Here is a 19,924-nt window from a genome sequence, read left to right as displayed (position 1 = left end):
GTAACTTTTACTTTATTAAAAACTGTGTACTCAATCATATTTTAATAGTCTATTTTGTAACTGGTTGAGTACAATTAATTTATAGTTTTAATGATATTTTCTAGACAAAAATTAGTTTTCTTAATATGTGTGTTTCTACTTAAACATCCTATTTTTAGGAACAAAGGGAGTATATAGTAAAGATTAAAAATTATCTTCTTCTTTTTCTATTACTTTAACATGGACGATTAAAGTAAGTTTCGTTGTTACTCACGAAATCAAAACTTCAGAATTGAGACTTTACCAGCCTAATGTGGAAGAGGTAGTACACGAGGAGTAACCTTATACGTTATGCATTCTCTCTCACAGCCTAGGGGGGCCTGCCGTTGTGATGTATGTAATCACCCGTAGAATCAAAGAGAAACCACACAGACTCTCTAGACTGATCCAGCTTTCTCTTGCCGGGTTTCACAAAGACTCCAACCTGTGTTTTACGTTAATAGAGCTTTCCACATCCCACTAGATTCTCCCGGATGCTTCTCAACAAGTCAGCTCGAGATTTCCACAACTATCCTGCTGTTGGTGGATTGGTCCAAACATCCATGAGTTATTTAGTTGGTGGAGATAACTCGAAAGTCGAACTGGCTTGGAGTCCTGGGTTTGCCTAACTATAACATGAACGATATGCTGGCTGTATTCTTCTGTGTGGCTCTGCATCTTGCTCAAATGAATGTAGTATAAGTTTAAAATGTTTGATTATGGTAGCGTTGATTGGTTGGCCCATAGCAATTTTGGAGACAAACGACTGTTGTTAGTTTATTTCACTATGTATCTCTACAGACTCAGAGGTTTGTATTGACAAGCTTTTTCATGAGAAGAACAATATGCATTTACAAACATTTTCCTTATTGTTTTCTCTTTTTTTTTAACAACTCCTATTGTTTTCATATTGTTAGAAACATTGAATATGTTCCTGCAATTCTTCTGTGATTTATTCTTCATCAGTCTACATTCCCCTGTCAACAAAAACACCCGACCGTATACATATAAAGATATTGGTTTAACGTGTGCATTCGTGTGTTTTTGACTACCGACATATATTATATGTGGAGAATTTTACAGGGAGAAAATTCAAATTTATTGTAATAGATTGCATGAGAAATCTATAGCATAAAATTTTATAGGAAAAATAGAACAAACCTACAAACACAATATCTAATCTATTAATTTAGGGTTCGATTTTTTATCTACCATTAACAAGTCATAGTAAAACCATTTAAAAAATTAGTTAATATGACATCTATACTATTAAAAGAAAAGTCATAACTTATTTAATGTGTGATATTTTAAATGGACCATTCCTAGAAAGTTGCTTACATTATTTATTTTTTGTATTTTCATAACAATATCCTAACAAGATATTTAATTCTCTTTTCATTTCATCAAAATGTTATTAGATATGGATAATTTCGAAAATATATTTATTCCATCAATATATAATTATAGTTGCATATAACCATTTATAATATACTTAATAATAAGGAGTTTTTGCCAAAACTAACCCACAACTTGATTTTAATTCCAAACCTATACCCAAACTTGAATCAAATGCAAAACTAACCTAAAAGCCTAGTGAAATTACAGCTCAGCCCCTTGTGACCAAACAAAAAAACAGAAGCCATTTTTACGAATATAGCCCCAGTAAATCGTCTGAGTCGTCTGAGATGTTGGAAGTCGTCTGGACGACTGAAGTGTAAGTCGTCTGGTACCAGTTTATTTTAAAAATAATTTATAAATCTTGTAAAAAAATATTTTGATGCGTAAAAAATAAAAATCAAGTAATTATAAACAGTTTTAACTGATATAAATTAAGATATGATAAAATTGATTTGTTTTGAAGATATATGAGTGGAAGTAGTGAATCATGAAATACTTTGATTTAGGAGTTTGGCAAACATATGTTGTAGTATTGTATGTATTGTTAGGGTTAGATTTTGGAAAACTAAAATGTTTTTTTCAAAAATTAGTTTTCACCTATATGTGTTTATTTCGGTGTATAGTAAACACTTTTCAAGTTTGATTTGGTTTTATGAAGTGTTTAACTAGATAATTAAGTTTAGGGGTTATGTTTAGGGTGTGGACGACTTATATTTCAGTCGTCTGTTAAATAATTTACCCGGACGACGTATATGTCAGTCGTCCAGACGACTTACTTGTAAGTCGTCTGGAAAGTCTTCTATTTTAGTTTCCCGCTAAAAATATTTAATTTCCCACTAAAAATATTAAACTCTTCTGGACGACTTACATGTAAGTCGTCTGTTTTAATTTCTTCACCAGACGACTGAAATGTAAGTCGTCCAGGAAGTCGTCTGAGTCAAAAATATTTAATCTAATTGGATTTTTTGTCTCCCTATATAAAGAAAAATTTACACATTCTCTCTCCTCCTCTCAAATGGCTGCAACAAAAATGTAATGTTCATCATTCTAAAACTCTCCAACCTCTCTCTAATCTCTTTGACTTGAAAACACCAAACTTTATATGAATTTTTCAGTTTTGTCTCATGTATTTCTTACTAATCTATCTCTTTTGCAGGTTTTTAATCAAATGGTACTCATCTTCCACTAATTTAGAGGTAGATCTATTAATTTTAGATATGTATTTTTGTGTGTTCTATAAATGTAGATTTATCTAATCTTCCACTCATTTTCTCTATTTTTAAGTCATTTGAACGTTTTTGAATATGCAGGTTTTTCAGATCTGGATTTGATGTGCAGGTTTTTCAGATCTGGAAGACTTCTGGGACGACTTACCTGTTAGTCGTCTGGAAGTCGTCTGGACTTCTTGGAAGTCTTCTGACAAAGTCGTCTGGACTTCCAGGAAGTCGTCTGGACTTCCAGGAAGTCGTCTGGACTTCCAAGAAGTCGTCTGGACTTCTAGGAAGTCGTTTGGATTTTTCTGAGCGTTTTGGTAAGTTCTTATGTCTGATTTTTCTTCATTTGGTAACTTCTTGTTGTATAAAGTTCTTACTTTTTTCCCAAACTAAAACTCTCCAAACCCACTCTAATCTCTTTGACTTGAAAACACCAAACCTTATATGAATTTTTCAATTTTGTCTCATGTCTTTGTTACTAATCTATTTTTTTTTTGCAGGTTTTTAATTATTTGGTACTGATCTTCCACTAATTTAAAGGTAGATCTATTATTTTTAGATATGTATTTTTGTGTGTTCTGTAAAGGTAGATTTATCTAATCTTCCATTCATTTTTTCTGTTTTTAAGCCATTTGAACGTTTTTGAATATGCAGGTTTTTCAGATCTGGATTTAATATGCAGGTTTTTCAGATCTGGAAGACTTCTGGGACGACTTACTTGTTAGTCGTCTGGAAGTCGTCTGGACTTCCTAAAAGTCGTCTGGACTTCCTGTAAAGTCGTCTGGAAGACTTCTGGGACGACTTACTTGTTAGTCGTCTGGAAGTCATCTGGAAGTCGTCTGGAAGTCGTCTGGACTTCCTAAAAGTCGTCTGGACTTCCTGTAAAGTCGTCTGGAAGTCGTCTGAACTTCCTAAAAGTCTTCTGGCAAAGTCGTCTGAACTTCCTGGAAGTCGTCTGGACTTCTTAGAAGTCGTCTGGACTTCTTAGAAGTCGTCTGGACTTCTTAAAAGTTGTCTGATCTTGTCTACTCAAGTGGAATCCAAGCTTGTCTTTGTAGATGAATGATCTATAATAGTTTTGTTTGTGGTCAGTTTTATGAATTGCATGTATACTCTTTTAGTTGTGAATTTTTTGTAAAATCAGTAATAATGTTTTCCAAGATGTATTAAATGTGCTAACAATGTGTTTACACATTTACAAATCAATGAAATAATAGACTTCAGTAGCCTTTTTCTTATCTTTGGATCTCTCATATGCAATAATAAACTCCAATGGCCTTTTTCTCATCTTAATAAACAAGAATGTTGGTAAGAGATGGAAACAAACAATAGTAACTAGTCAAAGCATATCATATTTTTTATAAGTTTGCATTGAAAAACTTAGTCAAATTTAGTAAAACTAAGGGAGAGAACATATTTTGTAAATATAAGTTTTACATATCTTGAAGTTACTTATCACTCTTAAAAATACAAGTTATTCAAAAACTAACGTAGAAGACTTAAAAACTAGTGGAGAAGACGCGGACGACTTCAATCTAAGTTGTCTAGACGACTAAACTATATGTCGTCTGGTCAACGCAGAGGTTATTTTTGCAATTGACTTTGAAATCTGTTATTTCGGACGACTGAAAGTTAAGTCGTCTACTATTGTTTGGTTAAAAAAAAACTCCAAAAAAGCTAGACGACTTACATTTCAGTCGTCAGAGGTTAGTTTTGCATTTGACTGGATTATTTCAGAAGTTTGACTTTTTGGACGACTTACATTTCAGTCGTCTAGTGAAAATTAAAATAATAATATTTTTTTAAAAGTAACGACTTACAGTTAAGTCGTCATAGGTTAGTTTTGCAATTGAAAAAAAAAACTTCAAGATTTAATTATATACAGACGACTTATAATTCAGTCGTCCACGAGACGACTGAAATGTAAGTCGTCCAGGATTTACGAGGTTTGACCAGAATCTCGGAAAAAAATCCTGGACGACTTACAATTAAGTCGTCTGGTGGACGACTGAATTATAAGTCGTCTGTGTATAATTAAATCTTGAAGTTTTTTTTTTCAATTGCAAAACTAACCTATGACTACTTAATTGTAAGTCGTTTACTTTAAAAAAAATATTATTATTTTAATTTTCGCCAGACGACTGAAATGTAAGTCGTCTGGGGAAGTCAAACTTCTGGAATTATCCAGTCAAATACAAAACTAACCTATGACGACTGAAATGTAAGTCGTCTAGGTTCTTTGGAATTTTTTTTGAAACCAAACAATAGTAGACGACTTAACTTTCAGTCGTCTCAGGTTACAGATTTCAAAGTCAATTGCAAAAATAACCTCTGCGTTGACCAGACGACTTCCAGGTAAGTCGTCTACAGCCAGACGACTGAAAGGTAAGTCGTCTACAGCCAGACGACTTCCCAAGTAAGTCGTCTGACGAACAGATCTGGAAAAAAACTCGATGTCATACCTTAAATTGGTGAGATAAGTTCCTTAGCATACATAAGGCTTCTCCAAGCACACAGAATCACAAACGGAAGTCACCCACCCATAATCGTTAGCTTCTATGACTCTATGAACCATAAAAAATTTAGAATCAAAATCTTGAGTTTTTTTAGGTCATTGTGGAGAGAAAGTGAGAGATATGTTGTGTTTAGTTCACAAGAATGGAAAAAGAAGAAGGATAAATCGATTTTAGGAGCATTAAGAGCTTCAATTTGGTTGTTCATGGTGGTTGTGGTATTGATGACAATGGCAATCTTGTAATTACTTGAAGATGATGAGGGTGAGAGAGTAAAAATGTCATTTTCGAAAGAAAAAAAATAAAAAAAAATTGATGGCATTTTCGTAAATTATATGAACTTGTGGGGTGAATAGGGCAAAACCAATTTTCAAAAAAAAAGAGGTTAGTTTTGTGTTTGACTTTAAGTTGTAGGTCAATTTTGCAAAAATCCCTAATAATAATAACATTTAATTATTCTAGAGTTAATACCTGCATATGATCTAATTAGTAATAATAATAATTAATATTTAGTATGCAAATAAAATCATGTTAGAATTACACCATGCAAATAATAAAATCGAATCAAAAATAAGGTTATTATTATTATTTATGTTATACATTATACATGTATCAATATTTATTAAGATATTGTGTTAACAAAAATGTACTGATAAATATATAATATTTTAAAATACATTTCTATGGATTCAACCATATAATGGTTTTAATTTGGACCACTCCTTAAAATTTTATTAAATTTTACATGAAGTAATTATAATATTATATTATTTATCTTTATAATTGAATACAAATGATTTTTTTAAAGAAATTTCTAAACAAAATCTTTTAAAAACATTTTCAGAATTATTTTAAATTGTATATACAAAAGTAATTAATTTTAAATTATTTATCATAAACGATAATTAGAAATTAAAGTTTACTTTAGTTTTGATTTATATATGAAAATTTAAAATTATATAGACTATTATAATTATATAATAACATTTAGTTTATGTAATATTTAAAAATATGTTATTAGAAAACTATGAAATTTTAGTAATTCATTTAAAATATTAATGAAAAATCAAATTTTAATTATTATTTTAACGAAATCTGTTGAAAAAAAATTTGAAAATATTATAAAAATTTGAAATATTTTTTTATAAAATAATGTATTAATATAGTAACAAAAACAAATTCAAAATTCATGTAATCTTCCAAACGTGGTAAGATTTATAATAACAAATTCATGTAATAAATAATGCCAAATAAGAAATATAAAAAATAATATTATAAATTTACATAATATATAATAATAAAATGGAAATTATATATTTAATATTTATAATAATATCAAGTATATTTATAAAATGAAAGAGTATCCACACAAATGTGCGGGTTAAGATCTAGTAATTTACTTATAAGTGGCTCGTTCGCCCATGGGTCTTCTTCGTTAGGGACTCAGAACAATTGGGCCGCCAAGCCCTCATAAGAACTTAGCGCATTCCAAAAAAACGGTTACAATATATTTTTTTATCTTTTTTATCAATTCATATACTAAAATTGTGTTTTGGAATTGGGTTGGAGATAAAAAAATTAGTATTGAAATCACACTAAAAAAAAGTGTAATTTTAACACTATAATAGTGTTATAGGTTGGAGATGCTCTTAAGTCTACCATATGCTAAAAAAAAGTCTACAATAATATGTCATCCAAAACAAGATCACTAATTAAGATACAACCATTGCTATTATTATAAGAAAATTCCTATACTTTATTTGAAGCCCCGTTTTGACTTTCATACATGAAGAAAATAATTCAAAATCAAGCAACTATGAACTAGGTAAATAAAACTTAATATGAGATTTATATCTCCCACGAATAAAAAATTTCATCGCTCTTCGACAATAACAATTATACTAATTTGTCTATGTCAACAAAACAAACAAACAAAATAATTTACAAATATATAATCCAAATGTTAAACAACCCGAGAATAGCAATTTTTTAAGTATGTAGTTATGTGTAAAACTGTCCCAAAATACACGCAAAAACGATATATTAATGTTGTGCAGAGACAATTTCGAAGAATAAAAAGATTATCTGAATAAACTATCCTGAGAAAATAGTTAATTCATGTCCGAGCAATATGAGATCATGATTAAGAATTCACTTACTAGATTTCAAAAGACAAAGTATTTAACCAATACATCTACAAAAAAAAAACCTAACAGATTATCACATCTAGGACATGGATCTAGGACATGGACAAAACATACAAAGATTATTATTATTTTAAGAAGATGAAAGAATTTGTTGTCTTCATTCAAACAAGATAATCACAAAAGAACATGCATTTACATATTTTTCTTTTGGAACATCAATTTTATTTATGTTTTAAGTTTAACTATATTTATTTTGGTGTAACATCAGTTATTTATTCTATTTTATTGAATCAATCAGTGAAACTACTTATACTATTTCTCTTTGACATAAGCAACTTCAAAATAAAGTAATACAATGTTATTTCTAAATATTATCAAATAGATCAAAATTGAATTCATTAGAGAATAAAATATACGAACTGTAGCGACATAATACCACTAGTAGCTCTTATATATAGCTGTTGCAAGCTACATCCGCTATCAGCCTTACCGATGATAAAATGTATCACTAATTACATAAACTACACAGTTAGTACTTAGTAGAAGATATCATCAGTTAATAACTTAATATGTGTCACATGGTTAACAATATTACGGAACTATTTATTATCCAAACAATAGATCAAACGTTGAAGTCGGTAATCTAGTACTAATAACAGACATGTCCAAATAAAAATCCGACCTTTTCATTTTAATTTTATTTAATTTATTTAAACTGGTTTAGACTGTTCCAAATCGTTTACTAGGATGCAAGGGTTGCTGCTTGTGGCTTGTGACATGACAGTCGTGGCAAGGCTCGTCTATGGGCACTGGGTGTTGAATAAGTTGATTGGGATTTCCATTTGTATTGCTTTCGTTGTCATGTTTTTCTTCCTAATATCAAGATTTGTGCTATGCTCCTCCTGTGTCTCTTTGTATATGACATCTTCTGGGTTTTCTTCTCTGAGAGATTGAAAATAATGTTTCCAAGGAACCTATTGTGCGGTGTGAGTGCCTCAGATTTCATGATGCTTGGTCTTGGTGACATGGTACAGATCAAAACCCTTATTATTATATTTTGAGATTGGTTTCTTCCCATGCATGTCCACTTACTGCAGGAAATGTTGTTTCTGTGACTGTCAGATTTGAACTCTCTTTGATCTAAAAAGCTTCACAAATACATATGGTATGCACTTCCTGGGTACGCTAGCCTATTGGCTTGGTGTCTGCTCTAGCTGCAGGTTTCTTGACCCACTCACCTCAGCCAGCTCTACTTTATCTGGTACTTGTTTTTCTAACCGAATTTTCGTTGATTGAAACATTTCAACCCAGTGCTTGTGTAGTAAAAGAAGTCTTCTTTTTTTGTAACAGTAAAAGAAGTCATTGTTGTGTTTTTATGAGCTTGATCAGTGTGAAGAATATTTGAGATTATGATGTTTAAATTCGTTTTTGATGAGAATTATATCTAGGTACCATAAATTAGGACCTGCATTAATCCAATCCCATTGAGAAATCTCATGAAATACATATATGAGTTTACACTACAAGAAAACAGCGGTATTCTGACGGACGTTCCGACGGAAAATGAATTCCTCGGAATATACCGAGGAATTTCCGAGGCAATTCCGAGGAAACACAAAATTTGGCTTCCTCGGAATTTCCTCGGAATATTCCGACGGAATACCGAGGAAAATTCAGTTCGTCGGAATATTCCGACGGAATACCGAGGAAAATAGTATTCCTAGGAAAAAACCGATGAATTCCGAGGAAATATTATAGACGTTAGAGAGCCGTTGGGGGGATTTTAAAAATTCCGAGGAAATTCCGAGGGCAGAAAGGTTTTCCTCGGAATTTCCTCGGAATAGATCTTGTCGATTTAGAGATTTGATTATACATTCCTTTTCCTCGGAATTTCCTCGGAATTTTCCGAGGAAATTCCGACGACGATAGAGTTTTCCTCGGAATTCCCTCGGAAAATTCCGAGGAAATTCCGAGGAACTTGGGGTTTTAAACCGAAAACAACGTTTTACGGATTGAATAACACGTATATAACCTTCATTAAGTGTCTTAACCAGATTATGAAGTCAAACTTTGGTGTTTTACCCAATAACAAACATTTTTACGATTGCATGAACGAAAACCATACAACATAAGAGAAACACTTATACACTTTAACAAACGGTAAAGAGAATACTTACAATTATTTTTGAAATTTTGTTATTTCATGGTTTATGATCATCTATACAAAGAATCCTCAATGGTATGCATTATAATTGTATAAGAAATGAAATACGGCGAAAATAATCGATGTTTTGAAACCCCAAACCCTGGTTCCTCGGAATTTCCTCGGTAAATTCCGAGGAAATTCCGAGGAAACCTGGTTCCTCGGAATATTTTCATTTAACCGGGTAAACCAAGCCGCCAAATATTTCGCGAAAATTGAATTAATGATTTCCGAGGAAATTCCGACGGATATAGTAAATATTTCCGAGGAAATTCCGACGGATAATTTCCGTCGGACCCCTCATTTTATTAGGTCGAGCCCGACCTTCTTCCCCATTTCTCTCCGCCGCAATCTCTCTTTCTCCTGCGATTTCGTCGACTCCTCTCTTCTCCCTTGCGATTTGCGGCGCTTTCTCTCTTCTCCCTCGCGATTTCCACCCTAATCCTCATGTATGAACCCTATCCCACTCTTTTAGGTTAGATTTGTATGGTTTTTAAGTAGATTTGATGATTTTGGAATGAGATTTATAGATTTTGTTAGGGTGAATGGTAGATTTATAGATTTTGTTAGGGTGAATGGTAGATTTGATTTGTATCACTTGATTTGAATTTTTTTTTTTAGTTTTTATTAATTTTGTGGTTATAAAAATCGAATTTGTAATTATATATATATATTGAAAACGTTTTTTGTATATAAAATCTATTTTTTGCATTTTAAATTCATTTATATATTTATTAAACATTTTTAAAATCTATAAAACTTTTTTTAAGATTAAAAATCATATATATAATATTTAAAATCATTTTTTTGTGGTTATAAAACGTTTTATGTATTTTATATATAAAATATAAATTTCTATATTTATTAAACATTTTTAATATTATGAAAACTATTTTTTGTAATTATTTAACATTTTAAATATTTTAAAACTATTTTTTGTAATTATTAACTGTTTTTGTGATTTATTTAAACTATTTTTTAATTTTTATACTATTTTATATTTATTAAAACTAATTTTGTATTTATAAAACATTTTTTTTATTATAAACACTATTTTATTATTTTTTGTATTTATAAAAACTATTTTGTATTTATAAAAAGATGATTTCATATTTATAAAAATATTTATATTTATTAAAACTAATTTTGTATTTATAAAACATTTTTTTGATTTATAAACACTATTTTATTATTTTTTGTATTTATAAAAACTATTTTGTATTTATAAAAAGATGATTTCATATTTATAAAAATATTTATATTTATTATAACTAATTTTGTATTTATAAAACATTTTTTTATTTATAAAAACTATTTTAGTTTTTTTTTGTATTTATAAAAACTATTTTGTATTTATAAAAACTATTTTGTATTTATAAAAAGATGATTTCATATTTATAAAAATATTTATATTTATTATAACTAATTTTGTATTTATAAAACATTTTTTTTATTTATAAAACTATTTTATTTTTTTTGTATTTTAAATATATTTTCTATTTCAATTTTAGTTTTATATTTTCGAATTTCAATTTAAAAAAATAAATTTATATTTTTTTTTTAATTTTGGAAATATTCCGAGGAAGTGTATCCCTCGGGATATTCCGACAACATCTTCCTCGGAATATTCCGAGGAAATTCCGACGAACTTGTGGTCCTCGGAATTTCCTCGGAAATTCGTTTCCTCGGAATTCCGTCGGAAATTTCCGAGGAATTTCCGAGGAAAAATGAAATTCCGAGGAGTTATTTCCGAGGACTTTTTTCGTCGGTATGTCGTCGGAATAGCGTTATTCCGACGACATACCGACGATATTTTCCCTCGGTATGTCGCTGTTTTCTTGTAGTGTTATGTCAATATCAAGATACCTGAAAAACATTTTTTTTCAAACACAAAACGTTTAGTAGGAACGATATCAGAGCAGTTATTTAGTTCTTGTATTCTGAAGTACAAAAGAAGGATGAATAAAGATGTTGTCTTGAGTAGTAAGTATTATATCTGATTTTATTGCATTATATACCTTACATACATCCAAAATATTCATGGAAGAAAATCTACACTTAAGTTCTAAGTGTATAACATATTATTACATAAGGACTTCTATTTAATTTTAGGATACATATTTTCTTCTTAAGAAACTTTCATTATCATTTGAAAATGAAGGTAAATTTAAGTGTTTTATAAACTATGTGTAATCAATGTCTTAGTGATCTACATTACTAATTGAGGAGAATGTATAATTAAGCTTTAGTTGGACTTGCAAATCTTATAATTTTTTATGGTTTCCAACAAATTTGTAACAAACTCTATAACCTTAATTAAAACCATATCGGTTCCATCTATACATTAATATTCAAACTAGTAAAAAATCCTTAAAAAAATATACATTTCCAGTGTTGATCCCCTTTTCTTTAGAAGTGTACATTACGTCAATAATATTTTCTAGATTTCGCCAAAAAAAAAAAAAAAAACTAGGCTCAACTGTTCTTGTCCTACCGGATAAGAGAGTGGACAATGTAGCACTAGAAATTCAGCGACGAAAACACCTAATTGCAAAGTGAAATCGACATATGACTACATTCAAAATACCAACCAGCCTTCCTGTCAGTTTCTATGGATGTTGCTATAGCTAATGCAAGCCAGCTACATGTCTCGCTTTCTCGCTTTACTTTTGTATCTTTGAGTTGACTTCAATCATACATGCATCTTTGAGTTCACCTCTTACTTTGTGTTAATATCTCATAAACTTAATTAACACCGCAATTAGTTTTAGACTTTTGGTCGACAACTAACATTAAACATTATTTGTTGAAGACAAAAGGCATAATCAGATTTTAAAAGGACAATTGATGGAATCTAATCTATATCTGGCTCGTTTATGCTTGCGTTCTCAAATCAACATGTTTTTATGTTTTTGTTCCTTTAGCACCAAACGCTCTAATTACGTTGGTTACGCTTTTTGTAATTTAGTTTAATTATTCTCTGATTTGTAATGAGTTACATATTCGTATAAAAAAAATTATATAAAAGTTTTCGTTTTCAAATAAAACTTGTTGTTTAAGTGTATTATATGTGGTATTAAACTATTAATTTATAGTCGTTTATTTTGTGGACATAAGTGAATTCCAGTTTGGGCAAAGGAAAGAAATGGTCTAGTTAATGTGTCAATACGACGTGCCACTTTTCATGCAATAACATGCACATTAGGTTAGCCATTAAGGGTGTTTCAAAAAAAAAAAAAAAAAAAAGGTTAGCCATTAAGACGAATTAAGTCCAAAACCAATAAGTGCGTTTTCTTGTGGCTGAATAGATCAGTCGATAGAAGATATGAAGATGTCTAACAGGAATGCACTATAGATCACAATCCCATCATGGGCCCAATGCTTTAGGTATAAATTTTGGGTTTATATATATGTTCCATACTTCCACGTTCCAATCACTCCAATATAAGGCGTGTCTAATGGGTTGATTGATTATCATATTAACATCCGCGGATATTGTGTTCGTGTTCGTGGAATACAACATGACTAGGTGATAATCCGCGCCTTGCGCGGAGTAAAATTATTAATTTTAATATTTATAAGATAAGAAGATATTAGATCTGTTTAGTGTGGACATCGATTTGGTTTTAGGTTGGATTTTTTTAGATTTAACTCTTTTAAAATATAACAACCATTCGGAAGCTGTATTTATTTTGGTTTGTTCAATTAAACTGATTTTTTCGTTTTTCTTTCTTTCAGTGGTAGATATGTAGTTGGAATATATATTGATTATTGCAAACTTTATGTAAAAAACTTGATATCTTACCTGATACAATCAGTTAGATTTAATGCGATCATCTTCATTTTTTAAATAAATATATAATAAATATCTTAAGCAATCATTAATTGAAAGATACATTATTCTTCTATAGAATTCGGTGTAGAAAATCCTCCATCGAAAATTCATAGGCTTCAGTATATGAGTGTTTCAAACTTATTATATTATCAATAGCTAATAAATAAGGACCACATACTATAAGTTATAAAAAATAGAAAATTCAAAGTTTTTATTAAGTGATCAGAAAAATTCACCAGCATCATCGTAAATATTGTCAAAATTTTAAAATAATTTTGATTATTATTTAAGTCAACCTCAGAGTGGTATTGCCGGCTTTTGTATCTTTTAATGTGACCATGTTGACATTAACAACCATTATAAACGTTAGCATGTTCTTACTTCTTAAAGCTTATCCAAAAACCTTCTTTCTCATTATGTTAAAAGGACTTACCGGATCGATGGGTCAGTGGATCGACCGCGGGTGAATCTTGGGTTAATAAATGAATTAATTTTATTATATAATATTATATTAGCTATGAAAATAAAAATATAAAAACTATAGTTTGATATTTTCTAAATGTATTTAAAACATAAAATAAAAGTTTGGATATGTATATATTTTATGTTTAAAAGGTATTTAGAAAATACTTAACTTTAGTTTTGATATTTTTATTTTCATTTTACCTACAAAATATCAAAAAATAGTTTAGACTACTTAAAATTTTCTGTAACAAAGTAAAAGTTATGACATCTAAAAAAATTTAAGATATAAAAATCATAAATATTTATATTTCTAATTTGAATAATAAATTAAACTTCAAATTTAAAATAAACTCAAAGTGAAAGATCATTGTAATAAATTGTCAATAACGGAAATAAACTAACACCAAATCACATCAACTAATTTTGGTTCTCGCTACCATCGTTCACTTCATTTTCTTCAGGTGACATAATGAAATCTTCATCAAAATCTAAAAATCACAAATATAAAACTGAAAAGGGAAAACCTTACTTTTTTTTTGTCAGCACCTAACTTCTTAATTTGAAACTTAGAATATATTTCGGGCAGCACACTACGATAACAGAAAGTTACATTTCGGCCAGCACACTACGATATACGTATATTGCCATAAACAGATTATATTAGTTGATTATCATATATTTTTTGCCTTGGCCAGCAACCAACGAATTGGTTATATTCGCAGATTTCAATTGATTTTCCAACTCGGAACCAACCGGTTCGGTTCATTATTACAATTAAAATCGCTATAGCTACAATATCTACGTTATGTTAAACTCTTTCTTATACAGAGTTCTCACGTAACAAACTAATGGGACGTTGAATATAGTACAACAAATCCCTTATAAGAGAAAAGGAAAAGACGTCATCAGCTTCTCCGTTATGTCCTCTTGAGTAACAGATAAATGGATTTCTCTTCTTGGGACGTCGTCATCTTATCTTTCGATCACTCCTATTGGGATTCTCCATACTCCTCTATAGTCTTTATATCGCAAGCATGCACATAGATTGACACATTGAAGAACAAAGTTATGTGAGAAGAAGAAGTCACGCTGAAGAACAATATTAGAGAGAGTGATGATACTCTTTATAGTTCATTTAATCTCATAGTATGTGCATTCTTCTCACGAGTGTAAGTATCACTATGGCCAAGGTTTATGACCTTATATCATGATGCGTCATGTAATTGGTAGACAGAGTAATCGCCGTCGAGCACATTATAGCATCAATAACCCCGCGGATATCATGATGCATCATGTCTTCAATGTGTTATGCAGTGGGGAGCTTCGCAATGTGTCATGCAGTGGGGAGCTTCAATGTATTATGCAGTGGGGAGCCGTCAAACACATTATATCATGGTGCTTCATGTCTTTGCGCAGCCCTCCGAAGAACGACACACTGTAACCGTCCAGCGATTTCGCAGAACGTCTCAAATCAGACGTTGGAGAAGTTATCCACCTAAACCCCAGCGATGTGCACGGACGCACCACGACCGACGATGGTCTTCAAAGTGTTACTCAAGAGGACAGAATGGAGTTCATGATGTCGTGTGTCGTTGGAACATGATACAGATTTTTCTCGTCTTCAAAGTGTTCCTGATGCGTTCTTCTTTCAGATGAATGGTCATGTCTCGTCTGAAGATGAGAGAGCGGCTCGTCTTCAACCCCGGCGTGTCTAAACGTTCCGAGCTTCGGGGTCACTTGGTCGTCGTTTCCTAAGTCGGTCTCCACGTAGAACTTTGAAGGTTTCTTTGAAAACCTTACGTTTGAAGTAATAGGTGCTTAAGAATGAAGAAGATAAAACTCCCCGCTTTGCGATTCCCGTTAGAAGTCTAAAACATTACTTGATTACTTTTTTTGTAGAATAAGGAAACTCTTTAAGAATTCGCTTATAGAGGAAGCAAATAAGGAAACTTATTTGTGAGAGTGTCTCTCCAATAGACACGTGTCCAACTTGGTGTGAAAGCATTAACTCCAATGCTCCTCTTTTAATATATAAGGGATGATTGATTGGACCGTAGATTTAGAAATGTATTTATAGGATTTAGACTGTAATTTTTATTGTTGTACCTTTATGTTTTTTTTGCTGCAGATAAATATATAAATTTTAAAGCACTTTAATATTTGCTTTAAGGCTGTAATAAAACTTTAACTTTAAAAATAAAGCTAAATCATAATTGGTTAGGATTAGTGATTTAAAAATAAATAAAGTTTAAATCTTAAATTAAAACCCAACTAATCATAACCAATAATTGTTGACGTATACCAATAACTAATAAAAATATTTTTACTGTTTTGCATTATTTCAGATGTCTCAGAAAGTTATTTATTCTAAAAGAGTGTGGTTGTGAACATATGCAAATAATACATTTATTTTAAAACATAAATTTTATTCTAAAATTTTAGAATATATTTAATAATATATTTAATAATATAAATATAACATTTGGATATTATAATAATAAAATATATTGATACATATGAGTATCTGACATTTTCTAATTGAATTTATTAACTATCTATTATAATTTATATTTAAGTTATCTAACATACACACAAAATTAAGTTTAACGTTAATTCAGCAAAAGAAAACATCTATATTATTAAAAGAAAAGTACAAAATAGAAATACCCCTTAATTTTACCATTTATTTACATTAGAATGTCATTGAGATATTTATTGAACCTATATTTAAGTATTCTTGTCTTTTCCTAATGTATTTTCCTAATTTAAATAATAGATTTACTTAATCAAATCTTAACCAAAATATTTCCTAATATATTTCATATTAACATATTAAATATTTTTAATATTTGTTAGTAATAAATAATAAAATAAAAAATCACACGTGATAATCAATTTATATAACATATAAATAAAATATGAATAGTTTATTCATATAATATTGGATTTTTATACAATACATTGTGATATAATAGACAATTAAAATCACAAAATATAATTATTCAAAGGAATAAATAAAATTGTTATGTTTTAAAATTTTATATTAACAATTATGTAATAAATTTTAATTTTTTTAAAAAATATATATTTATATATATATTATACCATTAGTACAAAGAAAACATTTTAAGTGAAAGCAAATATTTATACAGTCACGGATCAAGCTCTAGAAATAAACAACAATAGCACAAAATTATTTTTCTTTAACAAATTTATTTTAATAGAAATTATAGTTCCAAATATGTTTATATAATTTATGTATTTATAAATTTATTTTCTTTGTTTTTAAGGGATGCTAAGATTTTGAAATTGGAAAAAATTATGACTCACCTCTATATTATTTTAATTAAGATAAAATTTATATCAGAATGTTTTAATAAAAACTTTTAATTTAAATTTTTATTATAACTACAAAGATTAATTTTCAATATAAATTTATGTTTAAAAACTACAAATAAATCATTTAATATAAACGTTGACAAAAAAAAACCATTTAATATAAACAAAAAAACCAAAAACATAAAATAAATACCCGTCCGGTCGGGTGGGTCAAGATCTAGTTTCTCCCTTATAATCAAAATTCTCATTTAAATTAAAGACAAAAAAAAGAATAAAAAAATTATTATACTCATACTTTATGATTACTAACTAAACTATATTGGCTGACAAAAAAAATACCAACTAAACTATATTTTTTTTATTATCGTGTGTTTTGATGTTTTATGCTATATAATATGTTTTTTTTATTATAACTATGTTAGTTATTTGATATTGCATCGACTTATCAATTTGTCATAATAACCACACAAATGCATTTGTTTCCGAATGTTTGTCATATGAATAACTTACTAACGTTTAAATCACTATTGCACTTGCAGCCGCCAGCCGCCCATTGCATTTCAATCATTCATGTACTAATTAGTGTGAATTCATACTCTATATAAATGGTAAGTGATATATACACAAGCTTGTGACTGAATATCATATTAAAAAGGCTTTGAAACAGAATATAAATATTAATATTAATAGCTATATATATATCACGGTGGGGACTCGGGAGGTTATTTACGATGGGAGATAATAAGATGGTTATGGCAAATTTATTGAGCGTTATTATGCTTATGCATGCAATCGTTGCGCTTTCTTCTAACGTGAGGGGCTTAAGTAAGAATTACTACATGAAGAGCTGTCCTACCGCAGAGCAGATTGTGAAGAATAGTGTTAATAATGCTCTTCAAGCCGATCCCACTCTAGCCGCAGGTCTTATCCGTATGCTCTTCCACGACTGTTTCATTGAGGTAACGTTTTCTACGTACATAAAAGAACACTAATAGAAGTTTTGAAAACTACCTTATTTATTTGTCCTATAAGGGATGTGACGCTTCGATTCTGCTAGATTCAACAAATGACAACACTGCAGAAAAGGATTCGCCTGGGAATCTGAGTCTACGTGGCTACGAGATCATATATGATACAAAACAAGAAATCGAGAATACTTGTCCAGGAGTTGTATCTTGCGCAGATATACTTGCCATGGCTGCTAGAGATGCTGTTTTTTGGGTAAGCTGATCAAGATCGATCATTGGTGATTATATTAGTATGATGATTTATGTACTTTTAGAAAGAATTAGTAAATGGGTCTGTTTATTAGGCTGGTGGTCCATTTTATCAAATACCTAAAGGAAGATTTGATGGTAAAAGATCCAAGATAGAAGATACAAAAAATCTTCTTCCACCTTCTTTCAATGTCTCTCAACTCATTCAGGCTTTTGGCCAACGTGGCTTCAGTCCGAAAGATGTTGTTGCTCTCTCTGGTAAGTTGTTTATTTACATCACACTTGAGTTCCATTTCATGTTAAATGTTGAATATATTGTCTTTTTATAATAAGGTGATTTTGAAACAAATATTAATAAAAATTAAATAAAAGCTATCAGTAATAGCATTTTAGTAATAAACTGCATTTATTAAAGTTACTATTCTAATTAATTATTTTAAAATTAACATGAGAATGACATATAGATTACTATGACTTATCAAATAATATTGTAGAGATTACTGACTTGAAATAATATTGGCATAGGTAGTAAAGAGTCTCTTTGGTAAGAGTCTTCTTTAGTAATATTAATATACTTTACATCACTTAGAATGAAATCCATACAATATATATGTTTATCGAGAATGTGAATACTCCAAAGCAATTTGTTAACTTAATTTGTGAACTATATATAGGAGCACATACCCTTGGAGTTGCACGATGCTCATCCTTCAAGGCTAGACTTATCACCCTAGATTCTTCAGTAGACTCTTCTTTTGCAAACACTCTCTCAAAAACTTGCAGTGCCGGTGACAATGCAGAGCAACCACTTGATGCCACACGCAACGATTTCGACAATGCTTATTTCAATGCGCTTCAGATGAAATCAGGAGTCCTCTTTTCAGACCAAGCCTTATTCAACAGTCCAGTGACGAGGAATCTTGTTAATGGCTATGCCCTTAACCAAACTAAGTTTTTCTTTGATTTTCAAAAGGCCATGCGCAAAATGAGCAAGCTCAATGTCAAAAATAGCTCTCAAGGTGAAGTCCGTAAACATTGTCGCTGTCTTAACTAAAGCATGTATCAAATGTATTTATGATTTTCTGTACCAGTGCTCCTACCATCGGTTATATGTATCTCGATGATATGATTCATGATGAATCACTTGTGCACCATCTAAAAACTTGGTGTTTCGTAATATGTTGGGTGTAATTGTTTGTGTGTTTCACAAATCTAATAAAAACGTTTGACGTTTGTCTATGTATTCTCTATCTATGTATATAGCCGAGAAGAAGGGAGGGTATATAGACTAACTATATATTAGGTAGGTGGGAAGGAAACATGCTGGAACTTTCGTTTGCGGTGAAACCTCTGCGTACATTGGAAGTTGGAACTGGTTATAGAAAAGATGGAGAAGTCTTACATGTGCCCTGGGTTCAAACCACCTTTGGTACGGAAAGTTATTCTCTAGATCGAAATATCTAAAGGCTGACTCTAGGGTACGGAAAATTATACTGACCTAAAGCTCGGAAGTGGACTAACAAAAAAAACATAAATGATACATATCGATCGTACATTTTATTTTTGATTAATAAA

The 19,924-nt window shown here is 30.2% G+C and overlaps 1 protein-coding gene and 1 long non-coding RNA gene across 2 annotated transcripts; both read left to right on the top strand.

Annotated features, from left to right (window-relative positions):
• Positions 1-7,100: 7,100 nt before the first annotated feature.
• Positions 7,101-8,711, top strand: LOC125577396. The gene is made up of 2 exons (XR_007315827.1): positions 7,101-8,318; positions 8,413-8,711. It is a non-coding gene; the product is annotated as an uncharacterized LOC125577396 (long non-coding RNA).
• An 8,958-nt stretch (positions 8,712-17,669) lies between these two features.
• Positions 17,670-19,592, top strand: LOC106402368 (peroxidase 47-like). The gene is made up of 4 exons (XM_022687402.2): positions 17,670-18,091; positions 18,165-18,353; positions 18,445-18,607; positions 19,024-19,592. The coding sequence occupies exons 1-4, from the start codon at positions 17,864-17,866 to the stop codon at positions 19,401-19,403; spliced, it is 960 nt and encodes a 319-aa protein (XP_022543123.2). The 5' UTR covers positions 17,670-17,863; the 3' UTR covers positions 19,404-19,592.
• Positions 19,593-19,924: the final 332 nt, after the last annotated feature.

This window comes from Brassica napus, chromosome A8 (genome assembly GCF_020379485.1).
Source record: "Brassica napus cultivar Da-Ae chromosome A8, Da-Ae, whole genome shotgun sequence".
Classification (NCBI taxonomy): Eukaryota; Viridiplantae; Streptophyta; class Magnoliopsida; order Brassicales; family Brassicaceae; genus Brassica; species Brassica napus.
The sequence above is the reverse complement of the archived record's forward strand: the minus strand, read 5'-3'. Positions and strand labels throughout refer to the sequence as shown.

What these genes read in the sequence shown, in the direction of transcription:
- LOC106402368 (XM_022687402.2), top strand. Translation starts at nt 17,864, where the DNA reads ATGGGAGATAATAAGATGGTTATGGCAAATTTATTGAGCGTTATTATG. An exon ending in CTAGAGATGCTGTTTTTTGG is followed by an intron (nt 18,354 to 18,444) that starts GTAAGCTGATCA and finishes TCTGTTTATTAG; the next exon opens with GCTGGTGGTCCATTTTATCA. An exon ending in AGATGTTGTTGCTCTCTCTG is followed by an intron (nt 18,608 to 19,023) that starts GTAAGTTGTTTA and finishes AACTATATATAG; the next exon opens with GAGCACATACCCTTGGAGTT.